We start from the raw sequence: 16,381 nt of genomic DNA on the forward strand, positions 1-16,381 counted from the left end.
ATGACATGGATGTAAAAAATAACAATATCTAAGATCAAACTCATTAATCATTGAAGTCACACAACCAATTGGTGCTAAGCTGAACAATATGAATGAATGTATATCATGTGATTTGCCTCAATAAACTTTGCATTTAAAGTGTTTTTAAATGCTCTCCCACAGACAAAAAAAAAAAAACAAACCAAATTTAAGTGCATCAAATACATCACAAAATATAAGCTAGATGATTTAAATGTTGCAATTTCTACATATCAGATGGTTTAAAGTTTTGAAATTAATTTCTCCAAGAAGCCATAACTTATAGTTGTGGAAGTTATCAATGATCCAGTGGTGCAACAACTGTCTTGAAGAGAAGGACATGAACCTTATCAATGGAAAAGTACAAAAAACCACCAAGAGAGTGTGTAACATAGGAACCAAAACTAGTGCCCACAATGCAGTGCCAAGCTGGTCCATAAGAAGAATCAAATTCCTGTAAGACCAATAAGTTTCTTTCAATTGTTAGCCAAAGTCATTTTCCATTTAGAAATGAGCACTGAAAATAAGTTTTATCATAGAGCCATGTTTGGATAACCAACTTAATTAAGTGCTTATAGCATAAGCGCTTATCATATAAATGTTTACGTGTATAACAGAAGAGCTATAAGTTGTTTCCATCGGATCGTGGAGGAGACTCTGATACCATCTTAGAATTGAGAGCTGAGTCTAACTCAACCTTACAAAACCAGCTTGTAAGATGAGGATTGTCCTCACTTATAAACATATGTTCAGGTCAGGCCATCTCACAACCGATGTAAGACTTCTTAACAGATCCAATGGTGAAAACATGTTTGTGCACGGTAAAATATTTGTCTCACTTGTGCATATTATACAAAACCAATAAAATAATCTATACCATGCCACTTGTTTTTTAGGTGAAATACCAAGCCACTTATTTATTGATTTTACAACCAATATACACCTAATAAACATTTTTTCCTATTTATTACTCCATGCTGGGAAACATGGAGAGTCATAATCACAATAAAATAGTGATGTAACTTTTATTGGACCACAAAGATACTCTACCAAACTCATAGAGGATGATTACCAAATATTTAATGTGTGACTGAAACAAGTAGGTTTTCCACAGGTTTTGCATCTCATGATGCTCTTTTTTTCATTCTCCTATCAGTCCTATGATTACTATAAACTGAACATGTAATACTAATGTACAAACAAACAAAAAATCTAAGTTCTTTTTTGATCAGTAAAAATCTAGGTTCTGCTTTTATCTGATCACTTTAATTTTAAGACAGGTTAAAGAGGATGAAAAATAAAAGTAGAGCATACAATTGAAAAACTTGTAACTAAGGTTCTGAAGCAATATTCTATGCACACCATAAGAACATGAATGGAGTAATTGCATGCATAGGAAAAATGTGTCTACGCCAACTAACAATTAGTTGCTATGGTAAGTTCAAGTAATAGTGATACTAAGCATATATACATAAATGAAGAAAAAAAATCACCTCAAGAAAGACTCATGGCCATGTTTGGATAGACAACTTAATTAACATTCATACATATAAGTGCTTATGTATAAGCTATTTCTATAACAAAATATAAAATAAAATCAAACTGTTTTCATATAAGCTATAAGTTTTTTTTTTTTGGGTTTTCACTACCACTGGACCGCCTAATCTAGTTGGGGGGTCAGTTTTGGCATCAAGTGGTTTCAGCCCACTCCCGATCGCAATTGCGGGGATATAAGCTATAAGTTGTCATGGAGAGTTTATGGAAATAAGTTGGAAACAACTTATGGACATGTCATAAGTTGTTTTTATAACCTCTCTCAAAGAGTCTCATAAGTGATTATACCAATAAATAGGTTCAAATAAGTCAATCCAAACATGCTCTAATAAAGCAGAACGATATTAGACAAACTCAATATTAAACACACAAATTAGCTCATAAAACCTTGAGCAAGACAATCAAAGAGCTAATATGAGCTAATATGTGTGTTTGGTTCAGTTCCAAGTTCCAACCAAGACATAACAATTTTCAACATTCATGGATTCAACAAAAATCACAACCCAGAAACAGATTTTATAAAAAAAATAAAAATTTCAAAGAAAGTAGTGTGTGACTGACCTTCTTAAGGACCAGTGCCAAGTGTTTACTGTCAACCTTCTTAGATGGCATAGAATCAAGATGGTCACGTGCACATTGGAAAGCATGTTTCTGCAAAGCAAGAGACATGTCACAAGCTCTGACATGAATGTTGTTGAGTTTAATATTATTATCATGCTGTTCTTGCTCTTGTTCTTTCTCTTGTTCTTGTTGTTGTGGTTGTTTTATGGATTTTTTCTTGTTCTGTATCAAACTGTTTAGAAACTTGCTCCTTCTCTCTAACTCTTTTTCTGCTTCTTCCATGTGTTGTGTTGTGTTTGTGCCTTATCACTCTCTCATTACTCTACAAAACTAACCCTTTTTTGTTCTCTTCTTTGTTGAGTTAACACTGTAGCCACCAATCTGTTCAAAGCATTGGAAACTCTTTGGATTCAAAGAAGAGAGAGAGTGAGTAAGAAGCAGAGGACAATGGATGGAGGACAGTATAATGGAATGACAGAAAGTGCAACAAAGAAATAAAATTCCAAAGGGTTTTACTAATGTTTCAACTTTAATAGTAGATGTCTTTATTTTCTTTTTCCTATCATTTTTAATTTAATTAAAGGGTCTCTTTTTTGGTTACTAATTAGGGTCATCCTAACCGGTGCCCCTGGGCACTGGTTAAGGAAACCAAAAAAGGAAATTTTAAAATTGAAAATAATACTTTTTAGACTTTTGAGGCGTTGACTGTACAAATTTCAATATGATATTACTATAATTGGTTCCTTAAACAGTGCCCCGGGGCACTGTTTAGCATTTTCCTATTAATTAAAGGGTGGCAACTGGCAAGTTCAAAAAACTGATTTATGGGCTTGTTTGACCCAACTTTTTTTAGGATATGTTTGATCTGCTAAAAAACAGAGTATTGGACTGGACAACTTTTGTTGTACTCTGTTTGATTTGAAACTGGTTATGAGACTGGACAAATTAGATAATAAGGGACATGACAAAAACAAGATTTTTTGTCCCTCACTGAACCACGGTACAACTTTTTGTCCACATTACAACTATAAAAAATACGAAAATACTCATTTTATTTTCGAATATAAAAATATTATCGCCCTATATCTTTCCGGTACAGTTTTGACTTGTCCTGTATTATCTTGTTCTATCATATACTGTTCTGTCCAGTCCTTCCTGTTTTACGAATCAAACGCACTCTTAGAGTTTTTTTTTTTTGAGTTTTTAATTTTATTAAATAACTAATGTATTTAATTTTTATAAACTTGATACTAGTACATTCTCCCTCAGTCCTGGAACTTTAATCCTTTTGGACTTGGGCACAAAAATTAAGAAATAGTTAATTTTAAATTTTATGGACGGATTTGCCCCTATTTTTTAATTATTTTATTCACATATGTTGATTATATTTTTAATACCTTGCATTAATTATGCTAAGAGTATTAGCTGACTTGCTTTTGCAAGAGCTATACATACACTGATGTAGATTTTCTACAGTAGTTTTTCACAAAGTTTTCACACAGTTTTAAATCTGAACCGTTGATCATAGATCAGACGGTTCAGATTAACACAGTTGAAAAATCACATGAAACAATCTCTACCACAGGTTTTTGATCGGATGGCTGTAATGCAAAATTGCGTGAAAACTGTGTCAAAATAAACTGCAGGATATCTGTTTCCATACATACACGGCAGCTCTGCAGACAAATGCCCTTCAAGCTGGGCCAGTTTTTTTTTTTTTTTTATCAAAAAGCACCTGGTAAACATTAATTTGGTTTAATAATTTATTCACAAAAAATTGATTTAGTAAGAGTATAAATAGAAAAAAAAATGTGTAGTTGTTTCTTGATTTCTTAAAAGTACTAAAATTTTGGGAAAAAACTAAAATCCTAAAAGGACCAAAGTTCCGGGACAGAGGGAGTAACTTTTTTTTTGTCAAGTAACAAAATTTCACTTTTAAAGGTCGAAGATTTAAACTCCGATTTCTACATTTTATATACAATGTCCATATCAACTAAACTTTATAGACATATACATCACTAATTAAATACACCTAAATTGTTTTTTATTTTTTATAAAACTATATAATCGTGAAATAAGTGTACTAGATTAGATTAGATTGATTTGGTAGTTTTGATGAGTCAAAAATTAAAGTTGCTGCAACTTTTGATGCATTTGTTGCTGTGGCTGGAGCCTGTCACTGTCAGTTTCCTTTTGTCTTTGTTGCGTGTTGACGAGACCACCACAATTAGACAAAATAGCTCTCAATATTTTATTGAAACTCACGCCCAAATTGATTCTCTGATTAATCAACCGTAACTTGATCTCAATATGTTAACATGTGGATATATGGCACATATTAAGGTAGTAAAAATAAAAATTATACCTTAGAATTTGTGCATTTTAATTTTTCAAGCATTAAATGTCTTGTATTATTAAATGTTAAATTTCTATATTAAGATACCTTATCATGTGCCCTATATGCACATGTTAACAAGACCCTTTTAAAAAATTACTACAATGGAAATTCTAACACATTCACCTTGATATAAAACAGATAAAATTAACTTGTAAAGTGAAACGTGCCACTAATTTATAAACTCATTTCAAATTTTATATTTATTCTATGTGGGATTTTGGATTTTTCTCAATAGATTGCCCATATAACCTTAAAACTATACTTAACTTCATCAAGATGTGCATGCCATACAAGATCATAAGATTTCAGTTGCTGGCTACCAAAAATGCATCACTTGCAAGTTGCAACTACAATTTAAAATCTTTATGGCATCAAACAACTAAATCAAAGCTTAAGTTACTCAAAAGACAAAATGATGAAATGCACACCTATTTAATTTTTTTGGTTTCCACTATCAGTATCCGGCCCACCGGATTGCTTAATTTGGTTTGTGGGTTAGTCTAGCATCAAGTGGTTCTAGTTCTCTCTCAATCGCATTTGCGGGAGATCGAACAGTAATCCTTCCTACCAAATCCCCCACACCTATTTCACAAGAGCTACCAAATTGCAAAATTTTGTCCAAGTCAAGAACTGAATAATATAATATAATAATAATAATTAGTGTACAACAAATCCTAGTGATCACTAAGTTCTATGTCATGACTCATCTTCAGCTTCAGCAGAAGCTATTTCTGAATCCAATTTATTCATTAACTTCCCGCTTACATACTGAGCCACCGAGACCATATCAAGAATGACACTTGGATCCAGCCCTGCACCGCCTCGTTTGGTTATACCACATATGTGCCCTTTCTTGTTGACAGAGATTGAAATTGCAGAGCTCATTTGTGATTCCTCTTCAGGCGTTGCGTCAACAATATACTCCCTCCCAACCTAGGAAATGGAGATTGTATGACATTCAAAAAATATTGTCAATATGAAAACACGAGATCGCATGAGTATGTTACCTTAGTCAGTGTAATGATCACAGGGACTCCAGATGTGTCGAACTGTAGAAACTCTTCATCACTTATGTCAACTTCTGGTTGCTCGTCACTTGCTGCACCAGCCGTAACTTTGACGCTTGGAATTCCGGTATTGCTCAAAGCAGCCTAAAAGAATAACAAGGATCATTTGTTAGGGCCTTTCCAGTTAAGGTGGTATTTGGGTAAACAACTTAATTAAGCATTCATTGAATAAGTGTTTATCGTATAAGTTATTTATATAATCAAAGAGGAAATTAATGAAGTTAGCTGATAACAAGATCATTTGGGATATTTTAAAAAGAAAACAACTAGGACTCTTAATTGTAGCATAATGAAACAATTAGAGAAGACCACAATTTTCGGACAACTTCAAACCCACAAAACTGCTATTTAAAAAAAGGAGGGGAAGATCTTAGTTCACATCTTTGAAACAACCCAACATCATGTTTTTAACATCAACAGCGAATAAGTAACGAATGAACAAGAAAATTTGGAAAGCAAGAAATATTGACGTCACCATCAAAGGACAGTCTCTCATATATTCATTTTATGGTCTGGAATCCATTACCGTCTATCATCTTTTGAAGCATTTATAACATGTAATTTTCTATTCATTTTAAGTTATACCTTGATCGCAGCACCTAGAGCATCTAACAAATTTCCATCTGAACTGACAACAAGCCCATCAATATAAAGATCCCAACAAATCTTTCCTTCGACAACAAGAGAAGTGCGATCAATTCCAGCACCTGGAGGGGGAAATAAGAGTACAGCTCAACAACAATCAATATAAAATTAAAATGAAGCAAGAAGGTTGAAAGAAAGTATGAGTAAACACAATCTTCACATTAGGAGGAAGGTATACCTGCTCCACTTTTAGCACCCAAGAGACAGCAGTGAAGAGCAGTTGACAGTTCTGCTGACAATTCCTCACCCCCTCTACCCTGTATACATACCAAATATATAGAACACGAAATAAAACTAATTATATTGAAGCATTAAAAAGGTATTTAAAATAAGAATGACAAATAAGACAGCAATAATGAGAACACCGCTGTTATTAGTGGCGGATGACTGCTCGCGGTGACGAGCAAAATTTGCCATGAAAATATTGTGGTCTATGGGCATATAGGTGTGACCGCACAAGTTCCAATGCCAAATTACAATTTTTGCTTCCTTAACCGGTGCCCCGGGGGCACTGTTTAGCATTTTCCATATAAAAAATAGAATGCACACAAAAGTACCAAAACCACCTGCAGAATATTGTACAGGATGGAGAGAAAAACCAGAATACATGAAAAAAATGAACAAGGAGAACAAAAGAAAGGTTGCCAGAAAAGAGAATAGAAAAACATAGACAATGTTTGTTCACTGAAGAAGGAACTTTGCCAGAGAATGGAAGGTTGTGGAGAGGGTCACTGGAGATGTAAAAACGTCAGAGAAGTTTTGCGGTAATAGAAGGTGACTAATCAGTTGAGAAGTTTAGTGGGTGAAGAATTTGAATGGATAACACGAAGAATATGAGGCTTTGTAAATAAATGACACTGTACCATCATGGCACTAGCATGACCGCTTCTTGATAATACTGGAAAACACTATGATTGACTAGAGTCTATCACTTATTGATGAAAAAAAATATGTATGTGTTGAACTCGAGTCGAGCTTCGAGTTGAACCAGTTCTTATGAGTCGTGCTGAACCAAGTTTGACTCAGCTAGACTCATTTTCCCCTATTAAAGATACTTGAATAATATGAAGTAAACCAGAATATTTGCTTGATGACTTCACTAGATAAAGAGGATGAAGATGGGAAACAGAATATACCTCAAAAGCTGGCTCTGCAGTCGAACTACAATCAATATATATAAAGACTTTCCCTTTGTCGGGTTGCGATAAGCTTGGTTTTCCAAGTTCAGCCTGCAGTAGTGTAGCCAATATATTAATTATGATTAGTAGAAGAAATAATTTGAATTTTTTTTAAAAAAGTACTATTGAACAAAAGGAAGTTACGAGTCATGAAATAAGAGACCAGTTTCAACATTTTAACAAACCTTCACACTGGCAATGACCTCTGTAGCACCAATTCTTATTCTGGCCGAACCGTTTGCCTATCATGAAGGTCATCAAATGTACAAATTAAAACTATCAGCTGGCTGCAGTCAAATCATTGGGTTACCCTTGCAAGTGCCAAGTCATCAAATCATTACCTGAGGAATGACTCCAGTTTCAACATGGATTGGTCGATAAGTCAATCTCTTTCTACCATCACAACGAAGATCCTGAGCAATGCCACCTTGGATGAAATGTTGTTCTCCTAGAGATAAACCCACCATTCCTACAACTGCACCAGTTTATAGAAGCTTTATGAATAATTGTACAAAGGGAAAATACTATGTATCAAGCATAGTCGTCACTCCTAGATCGTGTGACATGGAGCAGCCAACCAAGAAAAAGTAAGTGTGATGGCCACTGTCAATACCAAAATTATGAATACCATAGTTGTCATTTTCGGTCCCCATAAGCAATATGTAGGAGCGAACTCCAAAAATGCTATAGCGGAATGTCCACTATACTGAATATTATGGATACAGGATTCACCATATATTCCTAATTATAAAACTCAAGCTTTTTGTGCCACTTGTTTATAATACAGATAAATGCTCCAAATTAAAAACTAAATAAAAAAAATCCAAAACTGAACACATTCATGGTTAATAACGTTATAGTCTCGACATGCAATCACTATCAGTTTAAAAGCATAATATTATTAAGTCAAGGAGCGAAAAGGTAAACACAAAAAGAGAATACACAAAGGAATGAAGTAGAAAAATCACATAAGAATAGCAAAATAAATGTCTATTGCCTCTATTGCCAGCAAAATACTTATTTCCAATTTCACATTATTCTATTTGTCTAAGCCTACCACATTTGATACCAAGTTTCTACTAAAACCTGGACAGCAAACATTTGATTCTGTGAGACAAATTAATATCAAATGAAGCACCTGAATACATCCTGAATTTGAGTTTCATTGGCACTGCTAACTAATGACTAATTCAATCCATAGTATAAAACAAAATGGTATTGCAATGCAATCTCTGATCAAAGGCAAATGCCATGCACGAAATACATGTTTCCTCTATATCTAAGCATTCTATCGTCTGCTCCAACACACCACAAATGGCCTTGCAAGTCCAAATTCCCTTTCATTCCAGCTGTTTCCCATACAAACTTGTAAAGCCCGAGTGCTCGATCCAACTGCTTCACACCACGTCCAACCATTCTCTCACTATCCGAAGTCAAAATTCTTCCCATAGACAAGCAAAACCTGCTATCATTTCCATTTTTATAAATCCCACCACACAAGTCTACTTCAATATCTGTAACTCTTCCATAGAGGTAATACTGTAACAGGGTGAATAAGCAACCAGATGAGTGGCCTAACGTTTTAGAAAGCTTCTTCTGCACTAGGATTTGTAGATATCGAGCATCCTTGTATGCAATACTGTTATCAATCGTAATATCCTTGATGTGTAAAAGCCCCTCCTTCATGACCTCAACCTTAGCCACATGCATCTTTAATCTTGTTTCACTTTTACAGCATTTAATCAGGTCATTGAACATTGCAAGAAGATCTTCCCATTTCTGGGTATCGGAAGAATTAACAATTTTTGAAGGTGAAAACTTCATCCATGAAGATGAGTCGGCGTCAGAAAAACTGGCAGTTTCTGTCAGAAATTTCAAGCAGCTATGAATAATTTGCCGAGCCAATATAGTACCTTCATTCAATCCCTGAGAACCCAAAGAATCCAAATCAACTGCAAAATTATTCAGCCTCTCTTTAAGTGCACCAGTCCATATATGATGCTGCGTAACCTGTGGGCATACTTTGAAACGAACCACCTTCCTCTGTTGAGCAGAAACATTTAGAAAATTGCTCACCTTAGTCAGAGAATCGATCACCATAGACTCTCTTTCGGTTGTTTTACTGAAAGGGGTAAATGTATCATGTTGTGTATTTGTGGTGGAGGCCAAAACACGTCTCATTTTGTGCTGAACAAATGGAGACGCAATAAACTCTCGGACAAGAGACTTCAATGTACGCATTTCATTCTCAAGCTGATCATCAAAAATGGTTGAATTACTATTTACATCAATAAGTCGTCCATTAATTGTATCCACATTTGCAAGCAATTGGGTCAACTTCATTATCTTTGGAAACTCACTCCGATACCATTGCATGTCGGAAACATCTTGTGAAGAGTGATAAAGCATTGAGTTCATACAGAGAGCTGCAGATTTGTTGGTTCTAAAATGATTTCCCCTGTAAAGCAGCTCCCAAATTCTACAAGCCATTACTACCTGGTATGGCAAAATGCCGCAACTAAATGTCACCTTCCAAGCAAATTCTGGTTTCAAGAAGATGAAAACAAAATACAACAACCCCCCAAATAGAAAGAAACTACTATACTACAAACCCATTGACTTCATGACTTCAAAATAAATATGATTTTTTCCTCCAACTATTATGTCCAACATATTTTTGCAGTTGCCCTAAGAAAAGAATCTCCCCATCTCTGGTTATCCAGCCACATTATAACTCTAAACTTCTAATTCTAACGCATAGAAAGCAACATAAAACTTCATCCCTCCCACAATAAGTGTCACATTAGCAAAAACTATCCCAAAATAAGCATCACTTTATGTCTTCAGTGTAAAATTAATTATTGTATTCTAATTCTATCCACATGTTAATACTATATGCATCACCAAAGTCCATTATATTCTACTATGCATTTCTGACACCGGTTAACCCCTTTTCAAAATTTCACAGTTTTCCTCATCTAACCTAAAAAACTCCCTATAAACCTCATACCCTAAATCCACCCCAAATTTTCTACAAACCCTCGAAATCAAAGAATTCAATGTCATAACTTTAGGACTAATCCCACGTGAGAGTAACATTCTAACAATTTCAATCGAAGCTTCAATTTTTCTAGATTGTAAACACGCTTCAATCAACAAATCAAACACAAAAGGAGCAGAACCACATTCTCAATAAGAATTAACAAGAAACTCAAAAAGCTTCAACGGAGTGGAGGAAGGTTCAAAAAAAAAAAAATGACCCAATATACTAAGCAATACTAAACAACTCACATTAACATCAATCAAACAAACAAGCCCCAAAGTAATACACAAACAAGACCCAAAAATTTTCTAGCGTCAAAATATAATCTTTTTTCTAAATCCTTATAATAATACCAACATAAACTTCATGAAGAATATAGAAAACGCAAATGAGCATAAAATGAAATTCCCACAAAACAAAATGCAGAACCACGAAAATGAAATACGTAATTACCTTACAAAAAGGAAACAAATTTTGACAGTGCAGTGATGTTGAAGAACGCCAAGAAGCATGAAAATAGAGAGCGCAGTGGAATAATAACAAGCAATTTCAATGATTTGTTAAAAATTAGGGTTTAAAGAGGTATTTGGGGGTTTTATTTTATTTTTTTCATAAAATTTCAAAAAACTCTCTAAGAAAAACTATTTTAAATATTTTTTTATAAAAATATTTTTTAGAGATAACTTTTTTAATAAATTGTGATTTTTATTAAACTAAAATATTTTTTTTTGTCAATTTACATTTAAATTATAAAAAAATAATTTGAAATAACTTACTATTTTTAAATAAGTTTTCATAAAAATCATTTTTAAAAATACAAAGAAAAAATCTTTTTATTTAAGGTTTAAATATGAAAACAATCCCTACAATTATGACTTGTTTTGAATTTAGCTAATGTAAAATAAAAAATTTGATTTTAGTCCTCGTAAAATCTCAAAAGTTTTAAAATAGTCCCCGAGTTGGATTTGTTGATGACATGTCCCATTTTTTATAATTAGGCATATGCTAACTAGGATTTATTGATGACATGTCCCATCCTTTATTATGTTATAAATATTAAAATAAAGGTTTTAAAAAAGCTGATTTTTAAAATAGAACATCAAAGTTTTAAAATTTAAAAATAGTGGGACTAAAATTGTATTTAAACCTATTTTTTAAAAATGTCAAGATTTTGTTGAATTGGTCCCTTTGTTTTAAAATTTGACAATTTTGGTCACTCCGTCAAATATTTATTCTAAAATACGATATGTTTTAAATGAAATTTTTAAAGGATTTTTCTTACAATTTTTTCTCAAATACAAAGTACTAGTAAAGAAAATTAACTACCGTTGAATAAATAATCACATATTTTAATCAATAAGGAATGGTTTCCACAAGCAACTCCAACTATCCATCTATTTTAATGAAAGCCTTGAGTGATACTAACTCACACCAGGTAAATACTCCATCCTGTCCTTAATATAAGAAAATTTTCACTTTTTAAATACATTGAAACATTGATGTATTTAGACTATGATATGATCTAGATACATCAATGTATCTAAAAAGTAGAAGTTTTCTTATATTAAAGACCGGAGGGAGTACACAACACATCACAATCAAGCAAGCACAACAAAAATACAAGAAATAGATGACAATTTCACATAACCAGAAGCATTATTTGGGTCTAGTATCTTGGTTCTCAATGCTAACATCTTGGTTAGGATTCAGAAGCAACTACATCAAGATCCTTATGTTGTCTCAGCTAAAATCCACAAGGATATATCCAGCATTTTCATTATCCTTAATATGATGATGCATAATGGACCACAAAACTAGCCTAATTAAGAAGCACCATGAGTTTGTTTAAGTCTTCTTGCTCATACGTACACCAAAAATATTCTAGTTTTTTCAGAGGAAGCCATTTTTTCTGCATTAAAGGAAGCACAAGGTTAGGGAAAGAATCGTAAACAAAGAAAAAAAGAAATAAGCATTGTGATCACTACCTACTGAAATTATAAATAGTCAATCAAATTGCCCCCTGGCACTACCAGTCAGAGTCCACGTCAGGGGGTAATTTGATTGACTTTTTATAATTTCAGGGGGTATTTGTCTATTTTCAAATTTCGAGGGGTATTTGACGAATTTTAAAATTTCAGGGGGTATTTGACAGTTTACTCTTCATCCAAGACTCAAAATTTCACATTCATCCAAGACTAATGGAGTTTGAAAAGCATTTGATTTCCGTTAAACTTTCAGATAGATTTATATATGCATTATCGAAAACCAACAAATCTTTTTTGTGCAATTCGATATCTCCAAAAGGTGTACAAATTGTTTTAACCATACTTGTTTTACTTCTTTTACACACCTGTTAATTTTATTGATAGGCTTAGGTTTGTAGTACATTAGTCATGGGACATATGTAAGCATATATAGGAAAAAAATGGTATAAAAAAATGGTATAAACAAATTGTTTTAACCATACTTGTTTTACTTCTTTTACAAACAAATAAATTAAGAGTTGTATTTACCTTGAATATTGCACAATAGTTACTCCAGCTAAATAAAGAGATTTTTTACTTTCATTTTTGTAACCATCTTAAACATAGCATCTGGATTTGAATTAACAATCTGCATAAAACCATACAACTACTTTTAATATCTAATCTAAGCTTGATGTGTAATTATTCAAGTATCAAACATAAATATGATCAAATGCAAATAAAAATGTCACAAATAAAATCTAGAAATTTACCACATGCTTAAAATATCAGGATGCAGACCATGTTCCCTTGCAAATAAAAATGACACCATCCCTTATCTAAGAACAACCTGAGAAATAATTGAAATTGGAGTCTGTTTATATATTTGAGTTATTATTTCTTTTCATCACAATCCAAAAGTATCAAAAGAGAAAGAACATTTTCTTGGGATAGGCAAAAAATTTCACATAATGTTATTCTCTTGTTGTCAATTGTCATTAGACAACGATCATGGGTTTTCTTCGATTTGGGAATTTTCAATGTTATATTCTTATGTTGTGATTTGTGATGGTGTTCCTTAATTTTTCTATATTGTTTTTTCCGACAGTTATATCTAACAATAAAAAACTACTTCCTTCCACATTGGGTTGAAGAACAATTATACAAGTGAGTTGGACACTACACTTTAACCTAAAACCTTAAGGTGTTAGGTTTATGGGTCCTCTCACTTATAAAGTGTTCAACCTCCACTTTTCTAAGCAATGTAGGACTTAACTCACCTCGCACTTGCCACAACAGTCTGGGGAGACTACATGAATTGAAAACCTACCAGAGAAGGCTAATTTTACTCTAGTTAATTTCTACTAAATAGATAGTGTCACCTCAAAAGACAGTGTTGAGTTTGGACCTCAAAATTGTAAAAATCATCATAATGCTACTGTAAAATCGGTAATGTGTTTTAACTCATTAAACATATATTCTACGTAGTGATAATTACCTTTGGCACTGGTTTGAAAATATCAATTATTAGTGAAGGGTTCATCTAGCAAACCTTTTTTGAAGATTGATAAATTTTTCCATCCGTTGAAACTAAAAGAAGTTACCTGCATAATTTTTTTTAATGTGCGAGTGTGCAGGGTTTCCAAGAATACATGGAAATAACCAATTTCACCTTCTTAGTTCCTTATAATTAGGAAATCATGGAATGCAAAATTGTGAAAAGAAAAGACTGAACAAAGAATATGCAGTTAGTGAAGAGATAGAAACGCTGAAATTCAAACTTACCACCAACACTTGCCTTCATTGCAATTTATTGTATTGTTGTATGATCTCATTCACATCTGCAACATTGTTAAATCTGGTATTGTCCATTGAAATTGTAGGATTACTTGGTGTGTATAATATTCCATCGTACCAAAAGGTCTTCATCTCTAGGCATTCTTCAATCTTCATATATTCCAACCGTGGCAGCTCAACATAGGAAGAGAAAGTGCTTCGACAAAAACATTTGAGGTTGGGAAGCTTCTGTAGATCAATTGTCCACAATGATGGGAATATGATCTTAGCCTTCTGTGGTTGTGCTTGTTCACAATTAATAGGATTAAAATTATTCACAATTATCTCCTCCATCTTCTCGCATTCATACACTTCAATCGCCGACAAATCTGGAAGGCTTGTGGCTATGGAAACATTCGGAAACACATTTTTCAAATCATGGCACTGCTTGATGGTTATGAAAGCCAATTTCTGAAAGGCTGAACTGTGACCATGATATTTCCAAATGTGCTTCAATTTTGGAAGGGAAGATAAGCATATATGCTGTGATTGGTGCAGCATACTGCCATGATTTGATTCAAATATCTCTTCTAAGCACTCACAATTTTCCATAAAGAGATCCTCCAGATGCGAGAATATGTGCATCATGTCTGATGGGATGAAATTCAATAGCTTGTGATTGTTTTTAATGACTAGCCGTTTTACTCTTTTGATGTAGTTAACAAGCTCTTCATTGATATCTCTAAATGTCTCTAATTTTCCCAACACCATCTGCACACAACATACAAGCATGTGATGTAAAATAAATTGAGTAGTTTCATATAATAATGATCGAGTTGGGAGACCTCGTGTGTGTACCATGAATTTCTCTGAATTTTGAAGATAATATATTGTCAAATTAAGATCTCCAAATGTGTGTACATCATCCCCATTCCAGCCTACTTTGTGAAGGTTGGGTGTGTTTACAATAACATTTCCATGGGGAAAGGTTCCCATATTTAGACATTCTTCAGTTGACGAGACCATGATGTCGTAGTCATATGCTCTAGAACAAAAACACTTGAGCTTTGGCACATCAAAAAACATCAACTTCTTTAGTTCTGGAAATGAAATCTGAATCTTATTATTATCGATTTCATTGTCCTCTCCAATGGTGCCCAATGGGAGATCATAGTCATAATTTCCTGAACAAACACATTCCAAGTTAGGAAGAAATTCAAATGTAAACCCCTGCAATTTGGGAAATAAAGTCTTGACTTTGTTGCCTCCTTCTATATATTCATCTTCCTTGTTTATTATCGCCTCCATAGTTTTACATTGGGAAACTACTAGGTTTTGAAGTTGAACAAGGCCTCTGGTCATAGAATGGGAGAACAAACTCTTCAAATTGTCGCAACATGAAACATATATATTTGTTAGCTTCTGGAAGCTTATGACCTCAGTAATATCGATTTTCCATATTTGACTCAATTTTGGCAAATTATACAATGTGTTGGAAAATATTTAGTTTCCTAGTTTGTTATTTCTAGGAGATTCTAAGCTTATCTATTATTTCCTTTTATGTTTGTACTCTTCCTATTTAAACCAGCCTTGAGCTGAGGAATAACACACAACAGTATTCACTTATTATTTTCTACATGGTATCGAGAGCTCCCGATTTTGGGGGTCTCGCTTCCGCAAAACCCTAGCCGCCGTCGTGTTTACAATCTGACCACGACAACTGATTTTGTGTGCGGCACTGTTCACCGTGGTACTGTTCATACGCACTGTTCATTCGCTGGTACTGTTCACAGTGGTACTGTTCGCGCGCACTGTTTGCGAGTACTGTTTACCGGTGTTAATTTTTCTTTGCTGCTTCCGGTACTACTTGGCTAAGATTATTAATTATGACGTTTTTTTATTCTCGACGACGATCATCCACTTTCAAATACCGTCGTGAATGCAAATATTGTCATCGTTTGGGACATACTATCTTTCAATGTTGGAAATTACATGGTCTTCCGCGACCTTCAAATCAGAAGAACAAAGGTGGAGGTGAGGGTCATACATTCCAAGCCAGTAATTCTGATCAAGAGCATCAGTCTTCATCAATTCAGCTTTCATTCACGATGGAACAACTAGACAGACTGTACAAAATTCTTGAATCTAACACTCTTTCTGGCTCTGTTGCCCCCAAA

The 16,381-nt window shown here is 33.7% G+C and overlaps 4 protein-coding genes across 4 annotated transcripts; all 4 read right to left on the minus strand.

Annotated features, from left to right (window-relative positions):
* Positions 1-29: 29 nt before the first annotated feature.
* LOC123881529 (dynein light chain 2, cytoplasmic) lies at positions 30-2,658 on the minus strand. The gene is made up of 2 exons (XM_045930240.1): positions 2,134-2,658; positions 30-472 (listed from the first exon to the last, which is right to left on the minus strand). The coding sequence occupies exons 1-2, from the start codon at positions 2,413-2,415 to the stop codon at positions 317-319; spliced, it is 438 nt and encodes a 145-aa protein (XP_045786196.1). The 5' UTR covers positions 2,416-2,658; the 3' UTR covers positions 30-316.
* Positions 2,659-5,143: 2,485 nt separating this feature from the next.
* Positions 5,144-11,009, minus strand: LOC123913826 (exosome complex component RRP42-like). Its single transcript, XM_045964702.1, has 9 exons — positions 10,918-11,009; positions 8,560-9,917; positions 7,763-7,896; positions 7,607-7,663; positions 7,380-7,472; positions 6,422-6,500; positions 6,184-6,305; positions 5,539-5,682; positions 5,144-5,464 (listed from the first exon to the last, which is right to left on the minus strand). The coding sequence occupies exons 2-9, from the start codon at positions 8,585-8,587 to the stop codon at positions 5,228-5,230; spliced, it is 894 nt and encodes a 297-aa protein (XP_045820658.1). The 5' UTR covers positions 8,588-9,917; positions 10,918-11,009; the 3' UTR covers positions 5,144-5,227.
* Positions 8,658-9,911, minus strand: LOC123913818. The gene has a single exon (XM_045964691.1). The coding sequence runs from the start codon at positions 9,909-9,911 to the stop codon at positions 8,658-8,660; it is 1,254 nt and encodes a 417-aa protein (XP_045820647.1).
* A 1,968-nt stretch (positions 11,010-12,977) lies between the features above and the next one.
* Positions 12,978-15,978, minus strand: LOC123892964. The gene is made up of 3 exons (XM_045942878.1): positions 15,917-15,978; positions 13,202-15,669; positions 12,978-13,077 (listed from the first exon to the last, which is right to left on the minus strand). The coding sequence occupies exons 1-2, from the start codon at positions 15,976-15,978 to the stop codon at positions 14,229-14,231; spliced, it is 1,503 nt and encodes a 500-aa protein (XP_045798834.1). The 3' UTR covers positions 12,978-13,077; positions 13,202-14,228.
* Positions 15,979-16,381: the final 403 nt, after the last annotated feature.

Source organism: Trifolium pratense, linkage group LG1 (genome assembly GCF_020283565.1).
Source record: "Trifolium pratense cultivar HEN17-A07 linkage group LG1, ARS_RC_1.1, whole genome shotgun sequence".
In the NCBI taxonomy this organism is placed as follows: domain Eukaryota; kingdom Viridiplantae; phylum Streptophyta; class Magnoliopsida; order Fabales; family Fabaceae; genus Trifolium; species Trifolium pratense.

Coding starts and splice junctions, on each gene's coding strand:
- LOC123892964 (XM_045942878.1), bottom strand. CDS start 15,978: ATGAACAGTGCGTATGAACAGTACCACGGTGAACAGTGCCGCACACAA. Junction 15,670..15,916: donor ACACAAAATCAGTTGTCGTG/GTCAGATTGTAA, acceptor GCCAAAATTGAG/TCAAATATGGAAAATCGATA.
- LOC123913818 (XM_045964691.1), bottom strand. CDS start 9,911: ATGGCTTGTAGAATTTGGGAGCTGCTTTACAGGGGAAATCATTTTAGA.
- LOC123881529 (XM_045930240.1), bottom strand. CDS start 2,415: ATGGAAGAAGCAGAAAAAGAGTTAGAGAGAAGGAGCAAGTTTCTAAAC. Junction 473..2,133: donor TGGCACTGGTCCTTAAGAAG/GTCAGTCACACA, acceptor TTGGTCTTACAG/GAATTTGATTCTTCTTATGG.
- LOC123913826 (XM_045964702.1), bottom strand. CDS start 8,587: ATGAAACTCAAATTCAGGATGTATTCAG. Junction 7,897..8,559: donor CAAATTCAGGATGTATTCAG/GTGCTTCATTTG, acceptor AAACTGGTGCAG/TTGTAGGAATGGTGGGTTTA. Junction 7,664..7,762: donor AAACTGGAGTCATTCCTCAG/GTAATGATTTGA, acceptor CCTTCATGATAG/GCAAACGGTTCGGCCAGAAT.